We start from the raw sequence: 13,529 nt of genomic DNA, 5'->3' as shown, positions 1-13,529 counted from the left end.
TTTCTACCACACTGTGCCTCCTCCAGCTGGTGGAAGAACTCCACTGATGGCCTGTACCTAGATCCTCTCTGGAAATTTCCTTTGGGAGGGTTTGGAAATTCGGCCAGCTCCTCCCTGCCCTTCCTCACACCGCAACGGGTGCCCCATCATCCACACCAGGGCTTTTCTTGTGACCAGGGTAAATATTACCTGGCACTGTTAATGTTTAATGCCCCCACCTCGTACCCACCCATCCCCCTGCTAGACACTCTCCTCAGAGCAGAGTCAACAGGAATTGGTTAGCAAGAGACGAGAGTCAGCTGGGGAGATGACAGGGCTGTCTATGGACAATGGTGAGTGCATTTATGCATGCACATGTGTGTGTGTGTGTGTGTGTGTGTTATGTGTGAATTGGGGTTGTTTTTGCTGAACCCCACTCTCCCCAGGGCCTCTCGCCTCTCTAGACACCCTTGCCTTCCTTCTAGAGACCCTGGTTTCCCAACCTCCTCCCTAGAAAATTTGCATTTTAAAAGAAGATTTAGCCATAAATACAATGCCTTAAATTCAGAAGCTGGTGAAGGTGAGCACCCGCCCAGCATTGACTCTGTGTTACCTACCTGCTCTGGCTCCAAGGATAGTGGCTCAGCTGGAGTGTTTTGAGCTCAGAGCAGGAAGTGGATGGGGGCTAGCTGGGGAGGGGCTGTACTGGAGATGGACTCTCTGGGCAACTTTCCTGACTGGCTTCGAGGAAAGAGCCCCCAGTTCAAAGCCCACTCTTAGAGGCATCCTATGAAGGACATCTGTGGACAATAGTGGGTTTTGAGTTGGATCTAGAAAAAGTGAGGCTCTTGGAGGAGGGGAAGGCTCCTCAAATGACTCAAGATGAGGTGGCCAGGGAGGACCTGGTTTCCTGGTGTGGTGTCATGGTGTGGATATAACCCTGCCTTCTGTAACCTTGGACACATTCTGCACCAAATCTGGGAAGGCAGCTTTTGAAGGGGTCTGTATGGAGGCAGGGTTCTTGGTCCCCCATTTCTTCCCCTTAGCCTCTGGCCTTCCTGAGCCAGGCCTGAGCCCTCCTCACCTGTCCTCTCCTGGCTTAGCGAATGGACTTCAGGGGACAGCAGACTCACCAGGCCCTGAGGTCTCCCATAGAGGGGCAGAAGGACAAGACCAGTGGTCTGTGTCCACCTAGGGCTGTTTAGTCCTTCCAAGGAGAACAATGGAGTCTATGAGTTTGCCTCAAGTGGAGATGGGGTTGGTACTTGAATTCACATCCTGGTTCTTCCACTTGCTAATCATGTGGCCTCAGTCAAGTTCCTCACCCTCTCTGTGCCTCGGTTTCTTCTTCTGTAAAATGGGAATTTTACTGACCTGATAGGGTTGTTGTGAGAAAGAAAGTGGAGTTGCTGATTTGCATATTCCGTGGGCCACAAGCACTCCTGCCCTGGTGCCAAGAAGGGGCTCAAGTCAGGTAGGAAAGAGAAGTCACCCTGAGCCTTGGCAGAAGTGCTCTCTGGCCAAGCTGCCCTCCGGCTGCCTAAGGGCAAAGGTACCCCATTAACAGGTCTGGAGAGCAGAGGATGGCATTTGCTAGATGCTAAGCGGCTCCTAAGCAAGGTGGGAAATGTCACAGAAGGTAGTGGGCAGGGTCAGTGACTTGAAAGGTCTCCTTCCCTCCTATCACCTAAGAGGCAGAATAGCAAAGTGGGTAAACACCTAGGTTCTAAGCTACCCATTATTTGGGTTCAAATCTCAGCTCTATTGCTTACTGACTGTGAATGTTAGTTAGCCTCTCTATGCCCCTGTTCTATCATGGGTTATATCAGACTAATAATTGTAATGCTTCACTATAACAACTAGGGTTGTTATGTAGTTTAAATTAGCTACTATTTTGTAATGCCCTTAGCCTAGCACATAATCAGCACAATACTAATGCCTGTTAAATAGATTAGCTTCCTTCTGAGGATGGCAACCTAAGAGCATGGAAAGAATCTAGAGACCTGGCTTCAAGACCCAATTCTACCTCCAGTTCCTTTGGGATTTGGGGCAGACAGGTCACCAAATTGAGCCTCAGTGAAGTCAGTTTAAACTGCAAGGTCGGTGGTTCAAGCTCACTAGCTGCTCTTTGGAAACCCTATATAGGGTCGCTGTGGGTTGGAACCAAATCGAAGGCACTTAACAACAACAACAACAATCCTTCTTCTGGAGCTCTGGTAGCTTTAGGGGTTATGAGTCCGGCTGCTAACCTCAAGGTCAGCAGTTCCACAGGAGAAAAATGAAGTTTTCTGCTCCTGTAAAGATTTACAGCCTTGGAAACCCTCTGCAGGGTCACTATGAGTCAGAATCGACTCCATGGCTCATAACCACCACCCTTCTTCTAGTGTGGTGCTGTGGGATCAGCACTGGACTGCCAATCACAGGTCAGCAGTTCAAACCCACCAGCTGCTCCTCAGAAACCCTATACTGAGTCGTTATGAGTCAGAACTGACTCAATGACACTTAATAACAACAACAACCCTCCTTCTGGAATCCTGGTGTGGAGCTGTGGGTCAATGAGCTGGACTGAAAGGTCTGTTTGAACCACAAGATCTGTGGTTCAAACTTATCAGTTGCTCTTCAGAAACCCTACACAGGGTTGCTATGAGTTGTAACAGACTCGACAACACTTAAAAACAACAACAACCCTCCTTCTGGAGTCCTGGTCTGGTTGGTGGTTCAAACCTTGTGTCGCTCCTTGGAAACCCTATAAAGGGTCGCTATGAGTAGGAACTGACTTGACTGCACTTAAGAACAATAGCAGTAACCCTGCTTCTGGGCCCTGGTGTAGTGCTGTAGAATAAGCATTGGACTGCTAACTGCAAGGTTGTTGGGTCAAACCCACCAGTCACTCCTCAGAGCCCTATGCAGGGTCATTGGAACAACTTGACTAAAGATAATAATAATAATCCTCCTTCTGTTCAATCTCACCTTAAGAATCTATTTTATTCATTCATTCACTCCTTCATAAATACTTGCTAAACACCTTCTGATTTACTGATGGAGAGAAAAACCTTCTGGTGGGAAATACCGCCTTCACTTTCTTTCTTACTGTTGAATAAGGGCAAGGAGCCTGAAAGAAGCAGTCTCTGAGTCCTCCACAGAAAACATAGATACTGCTTTGGAAAGATTGGCAGTCTGAAGAAGCCAGGGACAGATGCGATCAGAGCAGTGGTGTTAGCAGACCCCCAAACTTCCCTCTGCTGGTTTGGATGTCCTTGAGCCACTGGGAAGAGATGCACAGGGGTTTCTGGCCCTTCCTTCCTTCTCAGTCCTCTCTGGCTCCCTCTTCAGGTAGCAGCTCCAAGGATGAAGTGGATCCTTTCTATTATGGTAAGCCAGTGGATCCCTGCTCCCCTTGTCCCCTCCTAAACTCTGCACTCCTCATCCCAACCTAGCCCATTTCTGCATCCCTGCTATGCCCCACACACGCCCCAGGGACTGGGGGGACTGCAGGATGGGGACCAGGAGAGATGACCCATCCCACCTCTCTTGCCTTCTCCTTCCTGAGACTACGAGACTGTCCGCAATGGGGGCTTGATCTTCGCTGGCCTAGCTTTCGTCGTGGGGCTCATCATCATCCTCAGTAAGATGGCCCTGGTGGAGGAAGGGTAGGGGTTGGGGGAGGGGCACACTGGCTTCCCAGGTGGAGGGGCTGACTTCTCTCACATCCCAGGAAGAGGAGTGTGTCCTTACACACAGACACCTCCCTTCAGAGTGTGGTCAAAGAAAAGAGGCTTCTTGGAATGTTGCCCCATTTGATTCTTGGACCCCACAGAACAAGGCCCCTCTATTCTAGTGGATCCAGGGGTTGCTGCTGAGAGAGGACCCTCTAATGTAAATGAAGGCCTGGTAACAGGGAGGGGCCAGCCCAATCTGGAACTGTCCTAGACTCAGCTACATCTTAGCCTATTTAATAATCCTTTCCGCTACATGGAGGGATGGCTACTATTGGACCATTTTACAGATGAAAAAACTGAGACCTACTTTGAGCGTGTAGCCAAACAGAAAAACCAAACTTGTTGTCAATTCAAGTGAATCCTGATTCCTGATGACTCCATATGTGTGAGAACAGAGCTAAACTTTATAGGGGTTTTCAAGGGCCGACTTCAGATACAGGTTGTCAGGTCTTTCAACTGAAGTGCCTCTGGACCAACTGGAACCCGCAATCTTTTGGATCGCAGCCATGTGCATTAACTGTAGGGACAAGAGGTGTAGCAATTTACCCATAATTGCTCCTTAGCCAGTAAGAAAACAGAACCAGGTTCACCTGAACCCAGGTCCGCTTGACCCCGGACTATTGGAAAGCACTTCTGACTTGGACTCTGCTGAGAATTTAATGTGGACCCTGAGCCCTATGGGCATCAGTTTGTGCATCTGCTAAATAGACTTTGGACTAGTACCCAAGATGTGTCAGCCAAGAGAGGGTTTTAAGAAGGATCCAGTGTCCTGGGGGCTGAAGACCATAGTTTCAGGATACACCAAGGTCAACCGACATAACATAGCCCACAAAGTCAACATTCTACTTCCTGTTCTGGTGAGTACAGACTGGAGTTTTAAAGCTCACGAGTGGCCATCTAAGGTGCAATTATTGGTCTCTCCCTGTCTGGGAAAGCAGAGCAGAGAAAATCAAAGACACATGGAAACAATTAGTCCAGTGGGTCAATGGCTCACTCAAGCATCAGCTTCAATAACCCTGAGATCAGAAGAGCTAGATGGTACCAACTGATCTGAAAGTGACCACGTTAGAAGGTCCTGGAGAGAATGGAAGAAAAATGTGAACTAAAACTCAAAATCACAAAAAAGACCAAGGGTCATGGTCAGTTAGAGACTTAGGGAACCCCAGAGACTATGGCCCTTAGTCAGGTCTGGGAATGAATTCACTCCAGTGGTTCAACCTTCAGTCAAGCGTTAGACAGGTTTTCAGTATGCATTCCTTACAGTAGTCAACTATTTGAGATCAAAAGGGCAGAATTTGCTCCGGGACAGATTTCAGAAGGCAGGAAACGTTAGGAAAGAAGGAGGGATACAAACAGGAAGCGCAGGGAGGACATGGAATAAGTGATGTTACATTGTGGCAATTTCACTCAATGACATGACGCAGAACGTGTATGAATTATTGAATGAAAAATCGATGTGCTCTGTAAATCTTCACCTAATTCACAACAAAAAGTTGTTTGTTTTTTAAAATAAGGATCCAGTGTAGATGTCAAGTGATCTAGAGGAGAGAAGAGAACTTATATTGTCCCCCAGCCTCAGTGGACACACAACAGGCACTTAATAAATGCACATTGACTTGTTTTGGTACATCCTGAAAAAAAAAATACACAGATGCACAAATGAGTGAAAAGAAAATAAGTGACACCTTAAACAGAGTCCATGGGTGTTGTAAATGGTTAAGATGCTCAGCAGCTAACTGCAAGGTTGGAGATTTTAGTCCATCCCGAGGCACCTCACAAGAAAGGGCTGGCAATCCACTTCTGAAAAATCAGCCATTGAAAACCCTTTGGAGCACAGTTCTGTTTGGACACACATAAGGGCAACAAACACACTGCTTTGTCCTGAAATTCTAGCCCACCAAGCCTGTATCTAAGTGCTTTGGTTTACACATAGGCTTGGTCTTCCCCATCGGGCTGTTAGCAACCAGAGTGGGAGCAGACAAGCTGAGCAGAGGCCTTGGCTCTGTATTTACTCCCACCCTTCCCAGGTTCATTACCAAGTTCTTATTGAGCCACTGCTGTGTGCCAGACCCTGTGCGGGAGCATCGTGGTGGCCCAGACTCAGCCACTGCCCTCAGTGTGCTCAGCCCGCTTCAGACCCAAAAGTGAAGATGAACTTAACAAATGCTTGCTGACTGACTGACTTAGGCTCTGAAATGCTGATGGTCCCACCTTCTGTGAAGAGAGACACAGTCAAAAGAGGTCTCCATGTCAGACACTGTGGGAGTGTTGTCAGAGAGAGGGAGGGAGGCCAGATGAGAAGACCTGAGTCCTTGCTGCAGAGGGAACCTCCTGGGAGGCGAGAACTATGATATAAAAACTCACTAACCTCCTTTGCTCTCTTCAAGGCAAAAGATTCCGCTGTGGGGGCCAAAAGAGGCGTAGGTGAGTGCCTGGCCAGAGAACCTGTGTGAACGTGGGTGGATGCCCACCCGGGAGTTTCCTTTCTGAGGCCTGTGAGGCAGGATCCCCAGTCTCAGGGGCTTACCCCCTCCCCACTGGCCTTTACCCTGTCTTTTTTCTTTCCCCCACTCCCAGGCACGGCAATGAAGATGATCTGTAACCCAGGTGAGTATGAAAGGGGTGGGAAAGGGAGCTGTGGAGGAACAAGTAAGGGACCTGACTGAAAGCAGCTTGGTTGGGATGGGTCCATTGGGATTTCAGGGTCACAAACCCACCAGCAAGGTTATCTTTGCCCCTCATGTGTTTTTAAATGCCAAGCGTGGAGCAGAGGACCATTAGACAGAGGTAAGAGGGACAAAGCAAGGAACCAAAGTCCCAACATCTGTCCCCACTCTCAGCTCAAATACTGACTGGTTTATTGTTTCAGGGTCAGGGCTGGCTGGGAAGCCAAGGACTCCCTCTCGCAGCAGGATGTCTTCCCTGGGCTATGATGCTTTGACTGATGGAGGCGCCAGGCTCCGTGGGACCTCTTGGTGGGCATCACATCCTCCTGCCCAGTCACCCTCATGCTAATAATAAAACCGGGCTCCAAGAGGGTGCCCTTCTCTTGCCTCCTGCATCCTTCTTCTCTTCCTCTTAGAAGTCCCTGGCCCATGTCTTCTAGGTGGTGTACAAATGAAGCCCATCATTTTTGTTTTTAATTAACGTCTCAGGTACCCATTTGCCTATTAAAGGTAGAAGTCCAATATCGACTCTCTCCCCACTCCCCTGATTTGATGAGAGCCCTGGGGACAGAGGACGCAGTCTGGCTTCGAATGTCAGGCAGAGAGAACAGTGGCCAGTGGCGAGTCCAAGCTGTTGGTGGTGCTGTGGCATCTGTCACAGGCAGGGGGCGCCGTGTGGCAGTGATTGCAGAGATAGCCAGCGACACGGCCGCGTTCACCAAGTGTACCTCTTTGCACAGGGGTAGATCAGGAGGTCAATCCTGAGAACCAGCTCTACCAAGGACCAGCTCTCTCTCCCACTCTCCAGACCCTGGGACTGAGGCACAGTACAGGCTACTCCTTTTCCACTCTTGGGTGCCAACTTGGCTCCAGGGAAGGACCTTCCTCCAGCCTGGCCCATTCAGGCAGGATCCCTCCCAGAGCAATTTCAGCTGGAGACGGTGGTAGACTGCCCCTCCTATCGGTACCCCACGTCCTAATGCTGGTGGCCGGGTCCATTGCAGCATCCTCCCCAAAGGAGTGTTTCTGTTCTCTGTAAGGAGCCCCTTCCCCACAGATGCCTCCTGAAATATGGGACGGGTGGTGGGATCCTGGCGCCACCTAGTGTCTGTGTTTGCAAACATCTGAGGAAGGAGAGGGGAGAACTGGCAGAGGAATGAAGTTGCAAGAGACCAGAGCATGTGGGAAGATGGTGTAGCGGATGTGTGAAGAGTTGTGGGGACAAATGCAGGTGAGTCACCATTCTTCTTGAAAATTATCCTCTTTGTTTCCGGGCCCTGAAGACTACCAACAGCCCACAGAGCCACAGAGGGTTGAGTGAGAAAGGTCTTTAGAGAGCAAAACAGACACTTCATTTTACAGAACAGCCCCTGGACAGCGCTAACCAAAAGGTTAGCAGTTCAAATCCACCCAGAAGCACCTTGGAAGAAAGACTTGGAGAGCTACTGCTAAAAGATCAGCCATCGAAAACGCTAGGGATCACAGTTTTACTTTGACACACACTGGGTTGCCGCCATGAGTTAGCATCATCTCAGTGACAACAAGGATAACAACATTTGCAGAAAGACAGCACTGAAAAAAGAAGTGACTTGACCAAGATGACATCCAGAGCTAGAATTCACCCCTCCTGGATGAGGCCTCCTTCCCCACAGCCCTCCTCCGTGCCCCTAGTCTTCCTCTGAGTCACCTGGGACAGAACAGGGAAGGTGTAAACCTGACACATCTGTTATATAGCAAAGAAGGGAAGTCCGGTTGGCAGAAGCAGCTTCAGTGGAGGTCAGGAGCCATGCTGAGGGAAGCTTACAAGTACTTACAACTCAGCACCCAGGTCTTTGTGACACCCTTTTCTGAATGTGGACTCATGAAGACAAGTAAAATGTGGCCAGATGACCCCATAAAAAGAATTCAGTATATCTATACAGAAGGCACGCATTTGAGACTGCGTTTGTTATTGCTGTAGTTCTTAGGGGCGTTCAAGTTGGCTCCGATTCATAGTGACCCTATGCACAACAGAATGAAACAGCTCCCAGTCCAGCACCATCCTTGTAATTGCTGCTACACTTGAAGCCATTGCTGCTGCCACAGTGCCAATCCATCTGGGTTGGGGGCATCCTCTTTTGGGCTGACCCTCCATTTTACCAAGCATGATATCATTCTCCTGGGACTGGTCCCTCCTGATAACATGTCCAAAATACAAGAGGTGAAGTCCCACCATCTTCACTTCTAAGGAGCATTCTGGCTGCACTTCTTCCAAGACAGATGTATTCATTCTTCTGGCAATCCATGGTACTTTCAATATTCTTGCCAAAACTATAATGCAAATGCATCAATTCTTTTAAGGTCTTCCTTACTTATTGTCCAACTTTCAAATGCATATGAGGCCGTTGAAAATATCATGGTTTGGATCAGTTGCACCTTTGTCTTCAAATGTATCTCTTTGCTCTTGAGCACTTTAACGAGGTCTTCTGCTGCAAATTTGCCTAATGCAATACATTGTTTGAGTTCTTAACTACTGCTTCCTTGAGTGTTGATTGTGGATCCAAGCAAAACAAAATCTTTGACAACTTCAGTCTTTTCTCCATTTACCGTGATGTTATTTATTGGTCTACTTGTGAGAGTTTGTGTTTTCTTTACATTGGAGTGTAATCCATATTGCAGTCTGTAGTCTCTGATCTTTGTTCATAGAATCTTCAATATTACAAGTTGAGGCTTGAATTTTTTTCTTCAGTTCTTTCAGCTTGAGAAATGCTGAGTGTTCTTTCCTTTCGCGTTTTTAACTCCAGGTCTTTGCACATTTCATTATAATACTTGACTTTGTCTTCTTCAGCTATGAGTCGGAGCTGACTCCGCGGCACACAGCCACTACCACCCTCCTACCACAGGCGGCGTTGTACTTCAAAATAAATCTTGAAATGTTCTTTTTGATGAATGCTATGCTATTCCTCTTCAATTCGATATTTCCCCCATAGTAAACCATATGATTTTCTGATTCAAAATGGCCAATACCAGCCCATTTCCACTCACTGATGCCTACAATACCAATCTTTATAGGCTCCATTTAATTTTTTACTACTTCCAACATTCCTAGATTCATACTTTGTACATTCCATGTTCTGATTATTAGTAGATGTTTGCAGCTGTTTCTTCTCATTTTGAGTTGTGTTCCATCAACAAATGAAGGTCCCCAAAGCTTTGCTCCATTCATGTCACCAAGTTCAACTCTACTTTGGGGAGGCAGGTCTTCCCCAGTTGTATTTTGAGTGCCTTCCAACCTGAGGGGCTCATCTTCTGGTACTATATCTCACAATGTTGTTGTTAAGTGTAGTCGAGTCAGTTCTGACCCATAGTGACCCTGTATAGAGTTGCCGAGGAGTAGCTGATAAGTTTGAACTACAGCACCACACCAGGACTCCATATCTGACAATATTCTGCCATAATTCATAAGTTTTTCAGTGGCTGAACTTTCAGAAGTGGTCCACCTCTGTTTCTTCTGACTCTTTCTTAATCTGGAAGCTCCGCCAAAACCTGTCCACCATTGGTGACGCTGATGGTATTTGGAGTACCCGTAGCATAGCTTCCATAGTAACATACAAGCCACCACAATACAATAAAATGCCAGAGGAGTGGTAGAGGCTATCTGTGAGGGTTGGGAAAGTGAAGAAAAAGGGGCGAGTCCAGCCAGCAGAGCTCTCAGAAGGAGGGATGTTCAGGAGCTTTTTGAATGTAGCTGCAAGGCAAACCAGAAGGGGGTATCTCACACCTGTGGGGGTCAGAGCAGTGGAGAAGAGACATGCTTCTAGAATGTTCTATTCTTTGAGCCCACCAAGGATGGGGAATTCCAGCTGCTCTAGGAAATGGTTCTGGATGAGACACTTCCCCTCTTTGTCTTTCGGCTTCTTCAGGTTACAGACTCTGGAGAAGCTGGGATGCTTTGTAAACAACCCAGTACTCAGGATCCCTGCCAGACCTGTGAACTCTGAGTCTTGAGATAGGCCCACAACAAGCTTATGCTTAACAATGAACAAGCTCCCAGTTGATGCTCCGGAGCAGCCAGGATTGAGAACCACTGATCCAGGTCTGCGACCTGCTCCCTGACCCAGGCCCTTGTGAATACTTTCCCTTCCTCCTCAAGGAAGCTGCCTGAACTGAGATTTACTATATTTTCACTTCACTTTGGAATTTTTCCATAATTCAGACTCATTTTGAGTCACAAAGAACAACCAAAGCTGGGAAGTGACCAGAAGGATCACTCTTAAACACTTGTTGTTGTTATGTGCTATGGAGTCGGTTCCGACTCATAGCTACCCTACGTAGGGTTTCCGAGGCTGTAAATCTTTATAGGAGCAGAAAGTCTCATCTTTCTCCCACGGAACAGCTGGTAGTTTCGAATTGCCCACCCTGAGATTTGCAGCCCAATTTGTAACCACTACACTACCAGAGCTCCACAGCTTTAGGCCAAAGGGTAACTGAAATTCCCTTTTTGCCAGCAGAGGGAGCCAGTGGCTTACTCTGAATCCCTTCAAGTGCGTATTCTTAGCCTGGCCTTTCCCAGGGCCCCACACCCTTTGCAGTTAGGAGAGATCCTCTGAATGGTCTGCTCCCTGGCCTGGTTTATTGGGAAAGCCTTGAGCTTTTATTCTGCTTTGTATCCTCTTTAACTCTTCTCCCCACAGAATTCTATAAATACAGAGCCTGTGGCATTGCTATATTCCTTCTTGCCTTTGCTCTGCGAGTTTTCTTTAAGCGCCTGCAATCTTTCCAGGCTTGCATCTCCAGACATGACTCCCAGCATGGTCTGATAAAAAAGGACATCAGATCCTGGGTAGTCACAGTAGCTAACACTTATATGTTGTTAAAGTGCCATCCAGTCAGTTCTAATTCATACTGACCCTGCATAGAATTTTCAAGGAGCAGTTGGTGAGTTTGAACTACCGGCCTTGTGGTTAGTAGTCTAGTGCTTGTCCTACAGTGCCACACTAGGACTCCATCACTTACATTATTGTTGTTGTTGTTAAATGCCTTTGAGTCCATTTTGACTCATAGCTTCCTGTATAGGGTTTACAAGGAGTAGCTGGTGGGTTTGAACTTATGACCTTGTGATTCCTTGTCCAGCGCTGATCCTACAGTGCCATAGCATTTACCATATGCAGACTGTGCTCTAATTGCTTTTGTTTTTTTGTTTTAACTTTTTATTGTGAATTGGGTGACGGTTACAGACAAGATCATCAGTTCTACATTCAGCAAACTATACACCTTATTTCATCTCAATGATTATATCCCCTTTCCTGCAACTATCATTGCTTTTTTTTTTATTATTATTGCAATTTTGGATACCCTTTGAGATTCCTGGTGTGGCACTGTAGGTTGCAAATCTTTATGGGAGCAGAAAGCCTCATCTTTTTCCTATGCAACGGCTGGTGGGTTTGAACTGCTGACCTTGTAGTTAGCAGTCCAGTGTTTATCCTCAGCACCACTAGGTCTCCTTGCTTTGGCCTTACAGCAGTGGTTTTCACCCTTGGAACTACCTAGAGCTTTAAAACATGCTGGTGCCAGGCCCCACTTCCAGGATTCTGACTTCATTGGTTTGAGATGTGGCCACTGGGAGAGGACCACTGCACTAGACTGCCGCCATCCATCTGTCAGTTTGTCGTACCATGGTGCTTAGTGTGGCTCTAAGGCACTTAACAACAACAACAGCAACAACAAGCCACCAGCAGTTCAAACACCAGTGGGGTCACCCATAGTGGACAGGTTTCTGTGACGCTTCTAGACTAAGACTGTAGAGAAAGGACTGGTGGTCTCCTTCTGGAAATTCTTATGGATCACAAGAGAATTTTGTCCCATATAGTGATGGACAAGGAGCCCCCTCGGTTGGAAAGCATTCAAAATACACAGTGGCTGCAACAAAGAACTCAAGCAGATCTACAAACTTAAAGATTATTGATGTTAAATGCCATCAAGTTGATTCTGACTCATAGCAACACTGCACAGGGCTTTCGAGGAGCAGCGGGTAGGTTCAAACTTATGCCAATTTTTTGGTTTGAATTCCAGTGCTGATCCTATAGCGTTACACTAGGAATCCAACTTGAAGATGGTGCTCACCAAAACCCACTGCCCTTGAGTTGATTCTGACTCATCATGATCCCATAGGACAGAATAGAATTGTCCCATAGGGTCCCCAGACCATAAGTCTTTACAGAAGCAGACTGCCACATCTTTCTCCCACGGTGCAACTGGTGGGTTCAAACCGCTGACTTTTCAGTTAGCAACCCAATGCTTAACCCACTTCAGGGCTTCTTGAAGATGGCGCCGGACAGGGTAATGCACGTCCTCACTACAAGTCTGAGCTAACTCTAGGGGAGTTAACAACAACACTAGACCAAAGCTTCTCCAATTCTGCCGTGTATACGAATCACATGGGGCTGCTGTTCAAATGCAGATCCTGCATCAGTGGTTTGGGTTGAGGCCTGGGAGTCTGTATTTCTAACCAGTTCCCCATGCTGCTCATCCAGGGACCATACTTTGAGTGGCAAGGGTCTAGAGTCCATCACATAATCACGTGGTAATCTGCCTCTTATAGCAAAAGACATTCTGCTGTTAGCACTCATGTTGTTCTAAGATCTCTGTGTGTATGCCACTATCTAGTTCTCACAACAACCCTAAGAAGTTAGCACTACTACTGTCATCCCTACTTTTCAGAGGCACAGAGAGCCTTAGTAATTTGTCACACAAATAGGAAGAGGCAGGACGGATGAACAGGGACTACATGAGGCGGCGGACTAGCTGAGTAGAGGGGTCAGGAATAAGGAGCTAACACCACAGAATTCAGAGAGATTGGAGGTCCTCAAAGAGATGATCAAACTTGGCCTAGATTACAGAGCCTAGATTGAGTTCCAAGCCTGGATTCTCTACTTCCTATACCCTGCATCCTAATGCTGGAAAAAGGACCACTGCTTCTAGAAAGTCCCCATGGGTCACAGTAGGTCCTGAGAGGGATTTTGCCTCACCTTGCCAAAGTCCCTGAGTGGTACAAATAGTTAACCCTCGGCTACTCACTGAAAGGGTGAAGGTTTGTGTCCACCCAGAGGCAACTCGAAACAATGTCCTGGTGATCTACTTCCAAAAAACACCCAGTTATTGAAAATCCTATGAAGCATAGTTCTGC

General features: G+C 47.3%; 1 protein-coding gene across 1 annotated transcript; it reads left to right on the top strand.

Moving 5' to 3' along the window:
• The first annotated feature begins 307 nt into the window (after positions 1-307).
• FXYD2 (FXYD domain containing ion transport regulator 2) lies at positions 308-6,300 on the top strand. Its single transcript, XM_006833982.1, has 5 exons — positions 308-332; positions 3,313-3,351; positions 3,530-3,604; positions 6,086-6,122; positions 6,276-6,300. Exons 1-5 carry the CDS (start codon positions 308-310, stop codon positions 6,298-6,300), a joined length of 201 nt encoding a protein of 66 aa, XP_006834045.1.
• Positions 6,301-13,529: the final 7,229 nt, after the last annotated feature.

The sequence above is a fragment of the Chrysochloris asiatica genome, unplaced genomic scaffold (assembly GCF_000296735.1).
Source record: "Chrysochloris asiatica unplaced genomic scaffold, ChrAsi1.0 scaffold00008, whole genome shotgun sequence".
Taxonomy (NCBI): domain Eukaryota; kingdom Metazoa; phylum Chordata; class Mammalia; order Afrosoricida; family Chrysochloridae; genus Chrysochloris; species Chrysochloris asiatica.
Note: the sequence above shows the minus strand (reverse complement) of the source record. Positions and strands in the feature narration are given on the sequence as shown.